Raw genomic sequence first — 16,230 nt, 5'->3', positions numbered from 1 at the left:
CTGGTCTGAGCATAATTTCATATATTAGCTTTGTGTTATACGGTCCAACTGGTTCAAATGTATTGTGTCTGGAAACTGTTTATTGGAAATATGTGGTAGACAGCAGGAAAAAGATGCATTATCTGGTCCAAGCATAATTTCTTATATTAGCTTTGTGTGGCACTGTCTAATTGTTTCAAATGTATTGTGTCGGGGAACTGTTTAAACAAGCTGTACAAATAATGTGCATTTTCTGCACTATTTTTCCGCTTGTAATTGTTGAGGTATTTCATAACACATGTCAATGGATAACGTCTGCATGAGCCACTGACCTGTGGTTTAGTAGTACAGTTGACTTTCCGATTGCCTGTTGCTGGAGTGTCGAGTAGTTTGTACCTCATTGTGAGTAAAAACTTGAGCTGCCCCTAAATAATGTCAACAATGCTGATGCGAAAGGGTCAACAGAAGGCAACCGCTGCACTCAGGGCAAGTACAAGAAAACATTCTCTACCACACTCAGTTTGGATTAAACTGATTTCAATAACTGTCAGGGAGCCTGTACACAAAACACATCCACTCACTTTTTTAACCTGGGATCTGTCAATGTCAAATTTGGAAAAATGTATATCTTCCTAAAGGAGTCGATCAATATGGGTGCTTGTGAGCATTTTCTCCAAAAGGTAACCTCAACTACTCTAAATGATGACAACACATAACTGTCACTAGGTTACGCTGCTGATGTATGCATTTAGAATAAAACACTGTATGTCTTGTATTCTATTTGAAACCCCACAACATACAATGCCATTTTAAGAGTTTGCTGAGACAATAAGTATACATGCACACACACTCAGGGCACTGTGAAGAAGCTTGTCACTTCCCTGAGAGTGTTTCCAGTTAGATTGTGTCACTCATCATTATTCGAATGACTATGTCTAGTGAGTGATGAAAAAAAGTTGACTGAATGTTGTGATATAGATTGCTCTACAATCTCCAGAGAGAACCTTTTCATCTTTGACAGTCCATCTTATTTTCCAGACATTGTTTTGGTCATTTTGCAGAGGGTCACTCAACTGAAACATCATTGTTCATTGTTCATCATATGTGGCCCTCACCCCTCTCGCCCCTCTGAAATCCAAAATCAACCTTAGGGCCTGACATTAACACTTGCCTATTTTGCCCCAGAGCAAGTAAACTCTGCTGTTGTGGCAAGTGAAAATAAATGTGATGTCCAATGTAATGTTATCTTAACACAAATCGTGTGCTGTACCACTACTCTTACTAACGCTGCATGTGAAAAAAAAAAAATCCCTAGAGGCTAACCCATGTGCTGTTCTAACAGTGGCTTTCAGCAGCTTTATGATTCAGCCTTGTCTCTTTAGAGACTTTGAAAAATAAATCTACAATGAATGTCATCTTTGAGCATTTATCAATTCCCCTGTTCAAAACAATTATTGTTGTTGCTAGCCGTCTATTAACCATCCATAATGCCTTCGGTTGAGTCTGTTGCCCAATCAGAAGCTGTGTTTCTGAATGTGTGGTAGCTCTGATCACAAACATACAGTGTTCAGGCAAGAGTTGGAGGAGCTTGCCGCAAAAATTGCACTTTCTGACACCATGCTGTCCATCTGTCATGGTGTATGAGGCTAGCTGGTTTGGTAGTTTGCTAGCTAGGGGCAATGTTTGAATTAGAATTGTCCCACCAATGATTTTGTTACCTGTTAGTTGTCTGTTGTTTACATTGATTAGTTAAAATCCCTGTTGATTTTATATATTTTCTAATAGGCCTACATCGCTTTTTGCTTTAAATGCCTGGGTAACCAGACCTGTGACAAATGTGCCTCCTTCTATGTTTCCTTTGTGACGACTAGAAGAAAACCTCCACTTTCCACTGTATCCACTGCCACTTCCACTGCCCTGCTTAGGATGAATTATAATCACTTCAGTTAACCCTGACATTTCAACCAGAGCTGCCAGTGCTATAAGCAAATGTTCACATGGCATCACTCTAAGAACGGCTGTAGACTTTTGCTTTAATATAACCAACAAATCATAAATCCATAGTCACACCAGCTGTTAGTTTTAGATGAGACTTATTTTGCCTATCTTAAACCTACTTTGTAAACTAGACTTAAAAAAAACAGCTGGTGTGGTCGTGTGGATGGCTTCAGACTTAAGAAAAGTTTTTGATGTTTGTACTGTATATGTGATGGTTGAATATTACTGGGTTACCTCCAGGCTGTAGTACTTCAATAATTCTCTTTCTAGTTTGTCAACACTGTTTCTTTTACTCTCCATGCTGCCTGCTATGAAACACTCATTCCAGCCATTTATTATTTACAACAAATAAATAAAGTGAATTAGTTTAAATGGACAAGTGATAAATTAAACAGAATATTTGAGTCAGAACTGTTTACTTTTCGAGAACCTCAGACCCACTGCTGCATCAACGAGCCATTTACACATTTTATTTTTAACCCCAAGTTGAAATGTTCCCTTTCTTTCCCACAGGATATCTCTAAAGTTCAGAGAATTGTCGCAGCCACTAAATCACCCGTGAACACCGGAGTAATGAGGAGAGAGAGTGGCGGAGTCAAAGAGTGCCAGATGGAAAAGGTGAGCCTTTGGAGTAATTAAACTGTAATGGCCTATGTGACCTGAGGGCCTGTACCCATGAGTGAGGTTCACCTGTACACTGAATTTATGCACAAGTCCTTCATCAGGAACCAAACATGCCACTTTCACTCCGAGTGTCTTCATCAGGTCCAACAGCTGGAAAACTTCCTGCAACAACTTTCAATTTGATGACACGTTCTTAAGTTCATAGTTTGTATCTAGTTCAACTTTTAAAGTTAAACATTTTGTTGAATCAGGTCTTACTGCACATTACCAAAAGATTACAATCTCCCTAACGCTAAAAACAAATTGCTCTATTAAGCAATCAAGACAATATTAATCAATATAAAGTTTGATATTCCTTCACTCAAGCCATTTATAGAGCAAAAATGCATTTCCCATTTCAAGCTTCTCAAATGTGAGGATTTGTTGCTTTTCTTGTAAGAAATAATATGTAGACAAACTAAAAAAAACTATATATATACATACATATATACACATAATATACATCACACATATACATATATATGCAATGTATATATATATATATATATATATATACATACACACACACACATACACACACACACATCATATATATACATATATACACATATACATATGTGTGTGTGTGTATGTGTGTGTGTGTGTGTGTGTGTGTGTGTGTGTGTGTGTGTGTGTGTGTGTGTGTGTGTGTACAATCTATATATATGTACATTAAATAGTGATTGACTATAAACAGATTAAGGTCAATCAGTGGTTTATTTACCGATTAGTCAAATCAACAAAAAAATATCTTTTTTATTTTGGAAACTATTTTGATAATCGCTTGTTTAAGCTTTACAGTTATCTGAACACATCAATTCCGCCACTGGAAAATTGCAATGAGCATTTTTCACTGTTTTCCATATTTTATGCACCTTAAAAGTCACTGAAGATGAACTGACATTTTCCAAGGTAACAGGATGCTAATCCTAAATCTTAGAGTGCTTGGTAGTGCAGATCATTAATGAAGTTCTAGGTTAGCAACTTATCCAGTCAATACTACTAACACTATTAAAGGGGCTCAATGTAGCAAATTGCAGCATTTTACATGTATTAATCACTTTTCAACTGGCCATATGTGAGCAAATTATAAATTTACGTAAAAAATGAGACCTTCACCGTCTCTCTTGGTTGCCTATACAAGCTGTTTCATGCTGCTGGACTGGGATTTCTTTGTGAAGGACTGATTTTCTGTGACAGTCCAAAGGATGTGACTTTATGCACATTCTGAAGTGCCTCATCTCCGCTCTGCTAACAGAGAGCAACAGTAGCTAATGGTGTTTTAGAAATGGAGTCCGCTAAGATAATCAAAAAACTGGCATCCAGCACAACTCAGTTCCACAGAGCCCCTTTAATATTGCTAAGCCCACTTAGCTAACACTTCCAAAGACTGGAAAGTGCTGCCGCTGCGTCACTTACTAAGATACTTTGTTACTTATGCTAGATCCACAAAGCACCAGAAGCATCACCATAATCATTTATCCAGTGACCTACCCAGGAAACTTGTTGATAGACTAAAGGATTAATCAAATATTCAAAAAAGATAATAATAATAATAATGATCAACAGATAATTTGATAATAACATTTGGGTAGTTGCAGGCCTGCTAACAAAGTAGTAAAAGTGGCCGATAGAGGAATATTGTGCATTTTCCTTGGCAGGGCAGGGAGCCTGGAGTGAGCCACAGGGAATAATTAAACTTCTACAGTGTTTTAGAGCAGTTTGAGAGAAATTATTAATTGATTAGTCAATCATCAGAAAAAACTGGCATGGCTGATAATCTATTCAATTATTAAACAGTCTCATGTTCCAGCTTCTCAAATGTGAGGATTTGCTTCTTTTATTTTTTGCTTTATCCTTGTAAATTGAATATCTGTCGGTTTGGGACTGTTGCAGATAAAACTAGCAATTTGAAGCCATCACATGGGGCTGTGAGAATGTAGAGACTTAATAATTAACCCTAACAGATCAATCAAAATTAACATATTAGTTTGTTGCAGACTTAAATCACATTAACAAGACTTTAGCAATTAAATTTAACTACAGCTGTTTGGGAGAGTAGTGCAGAGAATAGAATGTTCACAGTCACACTCACCTCAAAGTGCTTTTCACTTACAACTGCACTAGCCCTGTGCAAACATAGTTTTACACTGAGGATCTTCATTGGAACATTAAAGGGAGCCGAGTGCATTGCTTGGCACTTTGAAAGCAGTTATTGAGGGAGGAAAGAGAGAAGCAGTCACTGACCTCTCCAATTCTGTTTTTTGTGATGGAGTTTGGTACCTCATAGTCACCGACTTCCTTTTCTAAGATCCAGGCAACTGTGAGCAGTCAGTTATCAGGGAGGCTTCGAATAAGTATCTCCATCCGTGTCAAAACCAAGAGGATTTGAAGAAGGCAGGGGAGGCGAACAGGGTCCATAAGGATTTCTGACAAGTGGCTATCAAGAACTATTACAGATATAAGTTGATAAACCGCTAGAGACAGGGGAGTAAGGAGGGATGCCACCAAGAGAGGAAATTACCCTCTGCGGAAACGGTGTCAACGAGATTGTTCTTTAATGAAATCGTGCCAAAAACAATGTTCACTGGTGTCCCATAATTGATTATATAATTTTGGCAGGGTTGTAAAAAATCCTGCACCAGGAGGGAGAAACATTCTGATTTAAGAGGAGACATATTTGAAACAGAGACTCAGAAATTGTGTTTGCTCGTGAACACCACCACATCTCCCCCTGTCCTCCTCTCCCTGTAGGCTGGGAGGAAATGAAGAGAGACAGTTTCTATGAGCGTGGATAGCTTGCAGTCTATGCTTCGGTTTAAAAATGAAATGTGATAGGTTAGCTGCAGTCTAACGAATGCTTTGCTTTTCATAGACAGACCCCATGCTTAACTGTTTGAAATATATATTTCATACAAAATGCATTGGCTTGAGATTGTCTCATGGTGGTATGAAGCATCCAGGCGTTCACCTTCATTCATCATTCATCCTTCTTGTGGTTCGATGCATCCAAATATTGTTGCGTACAACAAGAGCTTCAAGCAAGTAATTTACAATTTACCAAATAGATAAGAGAGAGGTAATTAATGGAGGTGTTGTCGTGACAAATGTTGTGGTTCATCCTGTGTAAAGCTTACATAAGATTACTGTATTATTACCATGCATGCAGAATGCCCCTTTATCACAGTAGGCAAATGATTGGCATTACAATTACCCACATGATGTAAGATCCTGTAGGGGCTGCACTAATGATTATTTTCTGTAATTGGCTTTTAGGCCATAAAATGTCAAATAAAATGCAGAAAAATGTTAATTTCAATGTTTGACAACCTAAGGCGTCACATGACTAGAAAACAAATACCAATAGTACTTTTTTTTTTTTTTTCCATCCAGTACACATGTAAACAGTTAACCTTAATTACTATCACAAACCCAATGAGAAATTAATTGGATGATTCTATGGTTGTGTACGAAGGCAATTACACTTCTCATAGCTTCGAGTGAAAATCAAAAGGGCATATTAATGTCACTGATGTGGGTAAATTCATCTCATCTGGTTTCATTGAATACATGCAGCTGGGAAGTTAACACGACTTCCCAGCATGTGCTCTTTACACTGCACCAAAATATTTTTCCTCTGCTCCTTTAGGCCGGGGGCAACTGCTTCCAGAATCAGACGGAGGGATCAGCCCCGGAAAGTAAAAAGCTTCCAGAGCCACAGCAGGTGAGTTGCACTTGAACTTTTATGGCGAAGATAACAGATGCAGATATTTAAAAAATGACTCTTTTGCTGCGGTGAGTTCTTGTTCATCTTCACCCCTACAGGAAATTATTAATCAGGGGAAATGTCTTACAGGATAATACTGGTGTTTTTCTATATTTATTCTTATTTTCAGTAAATCTCATGAAACGACCAAAACCTGCAATGTGTTAGTCCATCTCATAATACTTACCTACTTCCCGGCCCTGCCTGTGGCACACAGCCCAAGGCTAACTTCTCCCTACTGAAGACATAAATCTTTATGCAAATATACAGTTAATTCTTTTAAAAGTAGGCTAAATTTCCTAAAATTAAGGTTGTAGCAAAAATTACTCAAACAGGAGTAAAGAATGAATTTGTTGGGGGCTATTTTCAGCTGTGGATTAATACGGTGCGCTGTCTATGATGTGGTTCTGGGACTCAAATCAATTCCAGTGTGTGTGTGTGTGTTTGTCAGAGGGAATGCTGAAACATGGCAGCCAGTGCAACCTTGCTAATTGTGGCTAATTGATGTGTTTTAAATACAGACAAACACAAACACACACACGTGTATATGTATATATGCAAGCATCAGAATTGGATTTGAACTGAAGCGCACTGTCCTTTTCTTATTTTAAAGGACTCCAAAAGGAAAGAAAGGTTAGACAAATGTAACTAACTCAGGGTGACTTCACAATGACAGATGAAAAATAACCAAAACAAAGCACAGCAAATGAAACAGAGTGATGGAAAGACACAATGCTTACATCACATTCCTGAAAGAAGCAAACCAATCTGCTAAAACCAAATATTCAATGTGCCAATGTCACATATAGTATGTGTTCTTCAATGCCCTGCCAAAGCCAATGCATAACTGCCTCCCTCATCATATTATTGAATTGAGTCACACCTGTTTGGCGGTGGCAGATGGTACAGCAAAACAATGCATCTCATTTCAATTCAGCGCAATACTGTGTAACTGAACAGCCGTCTTGCATTCCAAGTGGCAGCAATCCATTTTTAGACACACAGACTATTTGCACAAGAATACGAGAATAATTCAAAAGAGATCTCGACAAAATGGGCAGATTTGACTTCACCAGTTTGTTTTGTGCCAGACAGATATTCAGAGAGAGCGCCTGACAAATGTCTTTTTATGTAATACAAGAGTGGACTGTGTCACTGATTCAAAGCAGTGCAACCTAATGCTATTCTGTTTTAGAGTCAATGTAATGAAATATTTTTACATGATATGTTAAATGTTATTGAAGTCAAAAGCAGTTCATTCCTTGAGGCATTTTGTGCCATTCTGTATCAACACAAGATTCAAGACGAGCAGAAAATACAGCAATAGGAGTAAATCTGTGTTAGTGGACAAAGTATATGGAACAGTAGTGGTGTTTTACTTTTCTTTCTTTGATGTTACACTTGAAGAATAGCAATATTTTTTAGGAGCTGTAGCAAAGTTTACCAAGGAAGAGATGACTTGTAACGTCTCAGTCTTCTCAATGTTTTCAGTGTTTTTCTTTTTTATCTCATTAATTGGGAAGTTTTCACATTGTACTGCAGTGTTGAATCTACAATCGACTCTCTTATCCTGCTGTCGGTATCCCTCATGCACAGCGCTTGCCATTCATGGCATAGTAAACAATTTGATTAGCAATGATTGGCATTTCGGTCTCTGTGGATCAATCTACGTTAAAGTGCCTTCTATCCCTGTCACTACTCCACCTTCATTATGTGGTCTCATGTTCCATTGACTTCAAGACTGAGGTTGAGTGGCATCTCCCCTTATGTTCAAATGTTTTTGGAGGAAAGACTATTCTTCTTGTCTTGAACCTGTAGTGTTGTTTTGTATAACACAAAGAAGGGTTTAAATAAAACAGAGCAACATCTGCACTTTTAGGCGAGATATATTGTACAATAAGGCCTCCTCTAGTCACTCGTCTCCCCTGGTGGACTGATCAGACAAAGAGGATCTCACTGATGTGGCCTGAACATCGACAGTCTGACAGACCACATACCCACAGAGGAGTTTTCAACCAGATTAACTATAATGTCAACAACAAGGAGGGAAATAACAATGTTCCAGCTTGGTAAACAGTGCTGGTTTTGAAGCCACAGTATGCAATCTAACCTTTATAACATTCATTCAAATGTTCGGCTTAAGTCCATCATTAAGATTCTTTCGGAGTATTGTTTTTAAGTCACAAATATAACTTGCAGCATATCTCTAAAGCACTGTGGCATCAGTATTGTTTGTTTATGACATTCCTGAATTAATTTAAAAGATGAGAGTGGAAGCACATCAACTGGGGTATAAAAATCACTCTGGTAAATGTGAGGAAAAAGTATTAAAAAAATAAAAAAAAATCAACTGAGCCACATACGCTGTTGTTAAGAAATCTAATATTATTATTAAACATAATAAAAATAAAAATATGTGTGCCAACCCATTAATTTTTAAAATGTAAGTAGTCTTAAAAACATTCTGCCTGTTTTGCCAATAAAAGACAATATTTGGGCCTCTGCTATGTTTGTTTATGGATTCTACAACAAGTGGTGCTCAATAGCTCAGAATACTCAAGAAGACAGATTTTTCAAATATATTTGGTCTTGTTTTAGTTGCCAACATATTTCAAGAAATAAAAACCATCTGCCTGCTGTGGCACAGTCAGTTAGTTAATTAGTTAGTTGGTGTACGCCCACAAGCAGAGCAGGGAAGAGGGTTACTTCCTCTTTATCAAGTTTTTATTTAGCCCATGATGCCCATAGTACTAATACATAGTAGCTATGCATGTCTGTGAATAACAGTTATACAATGAGTCAAAGTAAAGTCAAATTGAATGTATTTAGTAGTAGTGAAAACCTTTAAGATCTTAGATATATTGACTTGACTAGTGGCATTGCCAGTGCTGCCGCTAACAAAGCTGTTGCAAGTTTTTTCCAAAAATCCACCTTTGCTCAAAAACTTCTGGATTTCTTTGAGGGAGTTTCTGCTGGTGATAAATAAGATAAAACACAAAAAAGGAAAATCCCAAACCCACATCATAGTGGGCAGTAACTGAGGTTGGCAAGAAGCCACAGGAGTGCATTAAGTGAGAGATGGTGTGCCTGCAGATGGAAGAGAGAGTCACTGAGTAGAGACTCAGTCACTGAATCACACACACAGTACATGGTTGGGTTTTAAAATTTACTACTCAGTATTTTATATTTACACAACTGCCAAATTATATGATCAAATTCAATGTTTGCTTCAAGTCCCCCTAAAAGTGATGGGATAAATGCATTTCGCCTTTTTGTTTGTTTTGCTTCAAGCCAGGTGATAAAACTATAACCCACTGCCATGCAGAGTGATGTTATAATAATTTGCAAGCAGCCAACACGCCTTAAGGCACTCTCCAAAGTGACATTGGTAAACACAAAACAGATGCTTTGCTTGGGGAATTGGTTTTCAGTGGCTGTGTGCAGTGCTTAAACATGTCATTGCCAAACATGACTGAAATTATTCAAAATACCAAGGTAAACTGCATGTCATTAATAGAATATATCAGATCTCAATAGTTTTTTAGCTTCAATATGTTAGCAGGACTTTGTGGAAATAGAAGAATAACAGACACATCCCCCATACACCCGTACACCATTAAATTGCATTGTGTTTCAATGCGTCACTGAACTGTTCTGACTGCTGTTGTAGTCAGCGTGGGACTTCAAAACCCTGAGAACTGCTGGTTTTCCATCCCACCAGGTAGTTAATATGCATCCATTCCAAAGTGTGACTCAATTTCTGAATAGCGAGAATAAAAACCAGAAGGATTCTCAACCTGTGCCCCAATCCATAGGCACTACCTGCTATGAAGTCAGCATTTCAAAACCTAATACATCCTAACAGGTTGACAGGGCTGATTTTAGGATATAACTAAAGGTTAAAAGTAATTTTAAAAGCTTTTAGCTTCAGTTATCTGCCTTCGACCAAAGGAAATCAAGTATTGCTGCCTTACAATACAGTGTTGTTTGGGGAGGGGTTAACAACAACTGGGTGCTAAGCTGCTCTTCAAATTTTGTACATTGTGTAACAATTCACAAGTTACACTGTGAAATGTTTATAAAGGTGGGTATCTGTTTTGTTTGATAATCTAGATGAAGCACAAGTGCCAGCAAGTTGGCAGCGTGATCTACATCCTTCAGTTAGTTTCACTCTATTCTGCTCATCGACTGTCAGTGACGGCCACAAAGGCAATGAAAGCAAGGACAGCTACCGAGCAAACAAGGTTGTAAAAAGCAGGATTTAAACATTAAGGAGTAAGGGGAAGGACATGTCCTCCATGTTTGCTAGACCTCAAGGACACACACAATGTGTTTTGGTAAGGAACAATGACTGTTCATAACTTCTGTTTACAACTTCACAGGGCACTCGTAGGTTGGTTTTCATTGGTTTTGACTGTTTTAGGGCAACTTTCTTGCCATGTTGGAAATATCCAATTTAAACTAAAGAGGAGTGCCCTAATGCACTATTAGCTTTGGTATCTGTGCTGCTGAGGAGGAGCAAACTGGCAACAACACTAAGATTACATTTCCAATCATCCTGTTTTGGGCAATGAAAGGGTCCAGAACAATAGCATTCAGCCTTCAGTGTTATCCCTGGTTTTGGGATGGCAGCAGGCCGGTTTGGTGCCCCGAGGATTTAAAAAAAAAAGGATATTTTGGCCTGAATTTATTAATTTAGGGTCTACGTCCGTCCATCTTTTGTTTTAATGGGCTGCATTGATAATTTACTTGTTACAAAGCTTTTATTGTACTTACAGTAACGTAACAAGTCGTCGTCAACTCAAGTAATGTTAAAGTATATCTGTACAATAATACAAGGCAGGCTAGTGCGGCTAACCGGTTAGCTTAACACTCAGTGAGGCTAATTACTGAAGTGAGTCCTAACTGACATTTTTGCGGTACGCTAAATACACCTAACATTGAGAGGAAACTGCAGACAGGATAATGGGAAAGAGAAGGAAATGCAAAGAAAGAAATTTAATTTCAAAATAAAAGTCTGAAGCTGAACATAAAGAATTACATAATAACATTAGATAAATAAAATATTTGTTTCTTTCATGGGCAGCAGGGGGTCTTGTTGCCTCGTCCCACGGCAATATAATGGTAAACGCTGGTTTTTGAAAGGCAATACCTTCATTTGGCTGCATCATATGAAATAAAAGCCCCTAAATGGTAGTAATGGCAATAGAAGACTGTCAATATTACCTTTATATTACAAAAATACATTGTTTTTAATCACTTTGAAACCCGCTGATATTTAGGAGCATTTCCTGCTAAGATTACAGACCACCACATGTCTGTGAGTGCTGTGGAACGTTATTGTATCAGTCTTGCTCATTATGAATTTTTATCTTCTGAACCTCACAGCAAAGGAGCCAAGCGCAGACTGGAAAATTCAACACAAAGCTCTCAGACGCCAGCGAGGAGGCAGAGGGAGGCAGCAGCAAAAAGACAAAGCCACATGAAGACAACTGAGCGGACGGCATATCATCCAAAATGCAGAGCTCCTGCATTGCCTGAAGAGCACACACTTGCGCACTCTCACAAAAAACATATGTGCGCCCACACACACACACACACACGCACACACGCATATCAGCATTGTTTGCGAAAGCTGAGACACTGGAATTGTCAACAAATTTCAAACAGTCATCTGAACAGCTCCATAGTAAAATGGCATGCATTCTAGAAATTCTTTTTAAAAGGTAGCAATGGCACTGGTAACTTGTTTCATGATTGTTCATTTGTTGTTTACTTATCCGAGTTTTATTCTGAGTGAGGACACTGCTTTCTAAATGTGTGATCTTTCTAGAAAAATCCCTTTGCACTGGTGAGGTCTGACACTGTATCCTGTGATAAATATATCAATTGACAAATAAAAAATACTACTACTATTACTACTACAACTACTACTGATACTACTACCCAACTTAGAATATTGTTTGTCACTCATTGTAGCAAGGTTAATTTACTCCTCCACGTTTTGAAATATAGAGGCTCAAGTTGGCTGGCCAACTGTTCAACATTTAATATTTCAGCACTCTTTCTGCCTTTAACACTCCAGAGGCAAAGAGCCAAAGACTCACAATGGGTCGTCTCCCTGAGAATGTGCCATGCACTGAGTAGTAACCCCTAGCTACATGTATCTGTGTTATCTGACCTTTCTGTGTCCTTTCAATAAACTGTAATTTTCAGTAAATGTGTGAAGAATAAATGGTTCTTTGTGGGAAAGAAATGAGTGAATATGTTTGTGATAAATTGAGAAAAAGGTTGCAAAGAGCAATCGGGATTTACGCCTTATGAATATTAATTACATGTCCAAGACTTCTAGAAGAGGATCTCTGAAAGATGTACTGACATCTCAGGTCAGAGCAAAATGTGTATTTTTTTAACATCATTTTAAAAATTGACTTTGTTGAATAATTATCTGATACAAATGAGTTTGGTCACTTCTTCTTACCAAACACTTCCAGATATTCTCTGACCTGGATAATTGCAAATCTTCATACACAGTTTGTGGAAATTATTCAAGGAGACTAATTTTTCAGTGTTTAATTTTTCTGGTTTCTAAAAGTCTTATTTGACCACTAAATATGCTGCCTCTGTGCACAACTGTATTAGGACAACATTAGCCAAATGCTGCCTTTTAACTTAAATGTTGTGTATGTGCATTTAGCACAGTGTGTCCATTAGGGCTCAGTTAATCTGCTGATTATCGTTTCAGTGAATCGTTTGGTCCTTATTAAAAACAAAGAATCCAAAAAATGTAACAATGTTTTTTCTTTTTTTTCCTTTTAAAATGGCCATCACAATAGAATAGATTAGAGCAGCCCACCTGGGTACGTTGCCCTTGCCTCATGCCCCTGCCGCTTTTTAGGTGAAAGCAGTCCCTCTAATTTGACTTCCAGTAATTGCAGTTCGGGAGTTTCTGCCAATTTAATAGCATTAATTATTAATACCATATTGTTTTTAGCTATTAGGAGCCAAAAACTGAGTGTTTTTAGTCCCACTTCCTACGTTTCTTTATGCTGTATTTAGGCATATTCATTAAGAAGGTAGGTCAGCTCAGTTTATGTGAATTACTAACAATAAAATGCTCTCTGCTGCCAGCCTCAGTCTTCAGCGTGGACAGACTGTTAAACCAAACTCCATTCTTAAAACAGGTGTTTTTTATGGTTAGGCCATATTTCTTTCACAGTAAAAAACGTAGTTACACCATCATAAAGAATCGTTTCTGATTTTCTTCGATTTACAGGCACTATCGGCACACATGTCATTTACTCAGTAAAATCATTTACTGTGTTGGCCACGGATGGACATGTATTGATGGGCCACGTCCCCCAGTTTGCCATCATTATCCTCTCTGTGCATGGCCTGATCTCTTCTTTAACTGAGGAGAAGTAAAGTAAATTGTAAACTGGTGTTCTTTATTAACACAGCGGCTTTAAGGTATGGTGCTACTAGCTTTTTTTCTATTTGGCGGCAGCACTTCCACAGCATTTGTTTACACCCAAAACACAGTGTGGTCGGTCTGGTGACAGGAAAGTGACATATGCCTGCTCTCATCTACATCCCAGAGCCTAGAGTGATGTCATTAAATGTCATGTTTTGTCCCACCAAAAAAAGACAATTTACTATCCTTAATATTATTATGACAATTAAGGAAAGTGTCCAAGGTTTTGGCTTGTAAATTGACTTGGACGATTTATCGATTTTCAGAATAATTGCCATTTAATTTTTTGTCAATCAAATAATAGATGAATTAACTAGTCTTTGCAACCCCAGTGTCCACGTTTATCAGCTCTTCGAATTGTAATTTCTGAACAAACATTATTAATCTGTATTTAACCACATTAATGTAGTTAACACACATTTTTACAAAGGAAACATGAAAAAAGGGTGTGAGAGGGATCCCTCCTCTGCTGATCTTCCTCATGTTCTTCCTTTTTTCCCTCAGTTAAAAGGGTTTTTTGGCGAGTTTTTTTTTTTTTTTTACCGAATCAATGGTCTAAGTACAGAGGGTGTTGTCTGCTGTACAGCCTGTAAAGCCCCCTGAGGCAAATTGTAATTTGTGATTATGGACTACATAAATAAATATGACTTGACTCAATTTAACACCTGATGTTTGCTGCCAGAAGTGCTATAACCTTATGGGATCATGATCACAAATAAGACTTTAAAATCTTCTTCCTCTTCACTCTGAACACATCTTTAGTTTAGAGGTTGCCCGAATGCTTATAAAGTCAATGCAAAGCAGATGCAAATTAGCCCTGTGAGGCACAAACTGAGGCAAAAACTCAAAAGTAAGTAAAATGTATTCAAACTGAGTAAAAATATTGTGACTTTATGAATGACTAGCAGGGGGAAGAAGAAACAACTGGAGTTCTCGGGAGAGTTTTTAGATCCATCAGAGTCACAGTCACAAAATAAACATTTGAATAAGCAAGGAAATAAAAGAAAAAGCTCAGCGGTCAAATGCTTTATAGAGAAAGTTTGTGAATAAATAAGAAAAATAGCATTAAATAAGAAAAAATGTTACAAAAACTCAAAGCTAATCTCTACCCTTCCACAATCTTTATCTCTCTAAAATACCCATCAGTCTCCAGCTCACTGCAGAGGGGTCTCACCAATGTAATTCTACAAGGTTACAACAGTACAGTATGTTAAGTCACCATTTCAAAACTTGATCCACATCACCCTTATTTGTTTGGAGTCCAAAGTTGTTAAAAACCTCTGTGGCTTTCTTTGGGTTTCTAAAGCTACCAACTGCTTTAATCAGCTTTGTGCTCACAGCATCCCCTTCATGTGACATTTGGTGCGGTCACTGGATCCAAGAGTGTCCATGCTGGAAAATGTTAGGCGACAGGTGCATGGCTCTATTTTAGGCCTGTAATCCATCTTTTTTTGCAAGTTTGAGAGCCTCCTCCAGGTTGGGTATACGTCTTGCTGAGAAGGAAACAAAAGGGCCTGTCACCAGGATTTAGAAACCAATGGATGATCTTACAAACGCTGCCATTAAACCTCAGAGCTGCCAGTGGCCGAAGCGATAGAAAAGAGGAAAGATGTTCAAGCTTGCTATAAAGTCAACAGGCTTTGGATTTGATCAAAGTGACAGTGTGGATTCTGTATGTCATCTTCATTGTACTGCCTTCCTTTCACAGACCCGGGAAATTATGTATTTTTCCAGGACAATTACTCAGTCTTCATTTCTTGCTGAGCTACACAAGTAACCTATTTTCAAATGCACCCAGCCAATGGGAAAATAGTTTCTGTTCAGTGGGAATTCAAAACGCAGCCTATTGTAAAGATAATACAATTTATTTGCTTTACTTTTTAAGAGAGACGGGTCAAAAGAGCCCTCAGAGCAGCGACAAAACCAGAGGGCTTCTCTGTAGACAATAAGAAATGTGTATAAAAACAAGGCAAGATGTTTAAGAAAAAAATCCAGTGACCACACTCACAGATGCACTGCTGACAATTTGCAAGAGTCCCCTGCCTTTTGTTTCACTTCGTTTAGATTTGTTCAGTCAGAGAATGTATTACAGACACATGCATTAAGGATGGGTCTGTCACATCTTACTCAAAACTTTCTTTCAACAATATCAAAACACAACAATACTAAAATCGCACACTGAGTGGCATGAAGGCCAGCAGTCCCCACTCAAGAAGTCTCTCTCCCCCCCCTCTAATGTTGGACCAGGAGTTTTTAATCACCTCTTCCAGGCCAGGTGCGCCTCATTGAGCAATCAAGATGTTGCACACCTGGGCAGAGGTGTAAAGGACAGGAGGGGAGAAGGGACAAA

The 16,230-nt window shown here is 38.2% G+C and overlaps 1 protein-coding gene across 1 annotated transcript in view; it reads left to right on the top strand.

The window, feature by feature from the left end:
- luzp2 (leucine zipper protein 2) overlaps positions 1–12,662 on the top strand; it is a 170,666-nt gene extending 158,004 nt beyond the window's left edge. The window contains exons 10-12 of the mRNA XM_084357627.1: positions 2,491–2,595; positions 6,290–6,364; positions 11,795–12,662. Coding sequence (XP_084213753.1) covers positions 2,491–2,595; positions 6,290–6,364; positions 11,795–11,902 — 288 coding nt within the window. The 3' untranslated portion in view covers positions 11,903–12,662. The remainder of the gene's footprint in view (positions 1–2,490; positions 2,596–6,289; positions 6,365–11,794) is intronic.
- Positions 12,663–16,230: the final 3,568 nt, after the last annotated feature.

The sequence above is a fragment of the Pagrus pagrus genome (assembly GCF_965226575.1).
Source record: "Pagrus pagrus genome assembly, chromosome: 1".
Taxonomy (NCBI): Eukaryota; Metazoa; Chordata; class Actinopteri; order Spariformes; family Sparidae; genus Pagrus; species Pagrus pagrus.
Note: the sequence above shows the minus strand (reverse complement) of the source record. Positions and strands in the feature narration are given on the sequence as shown.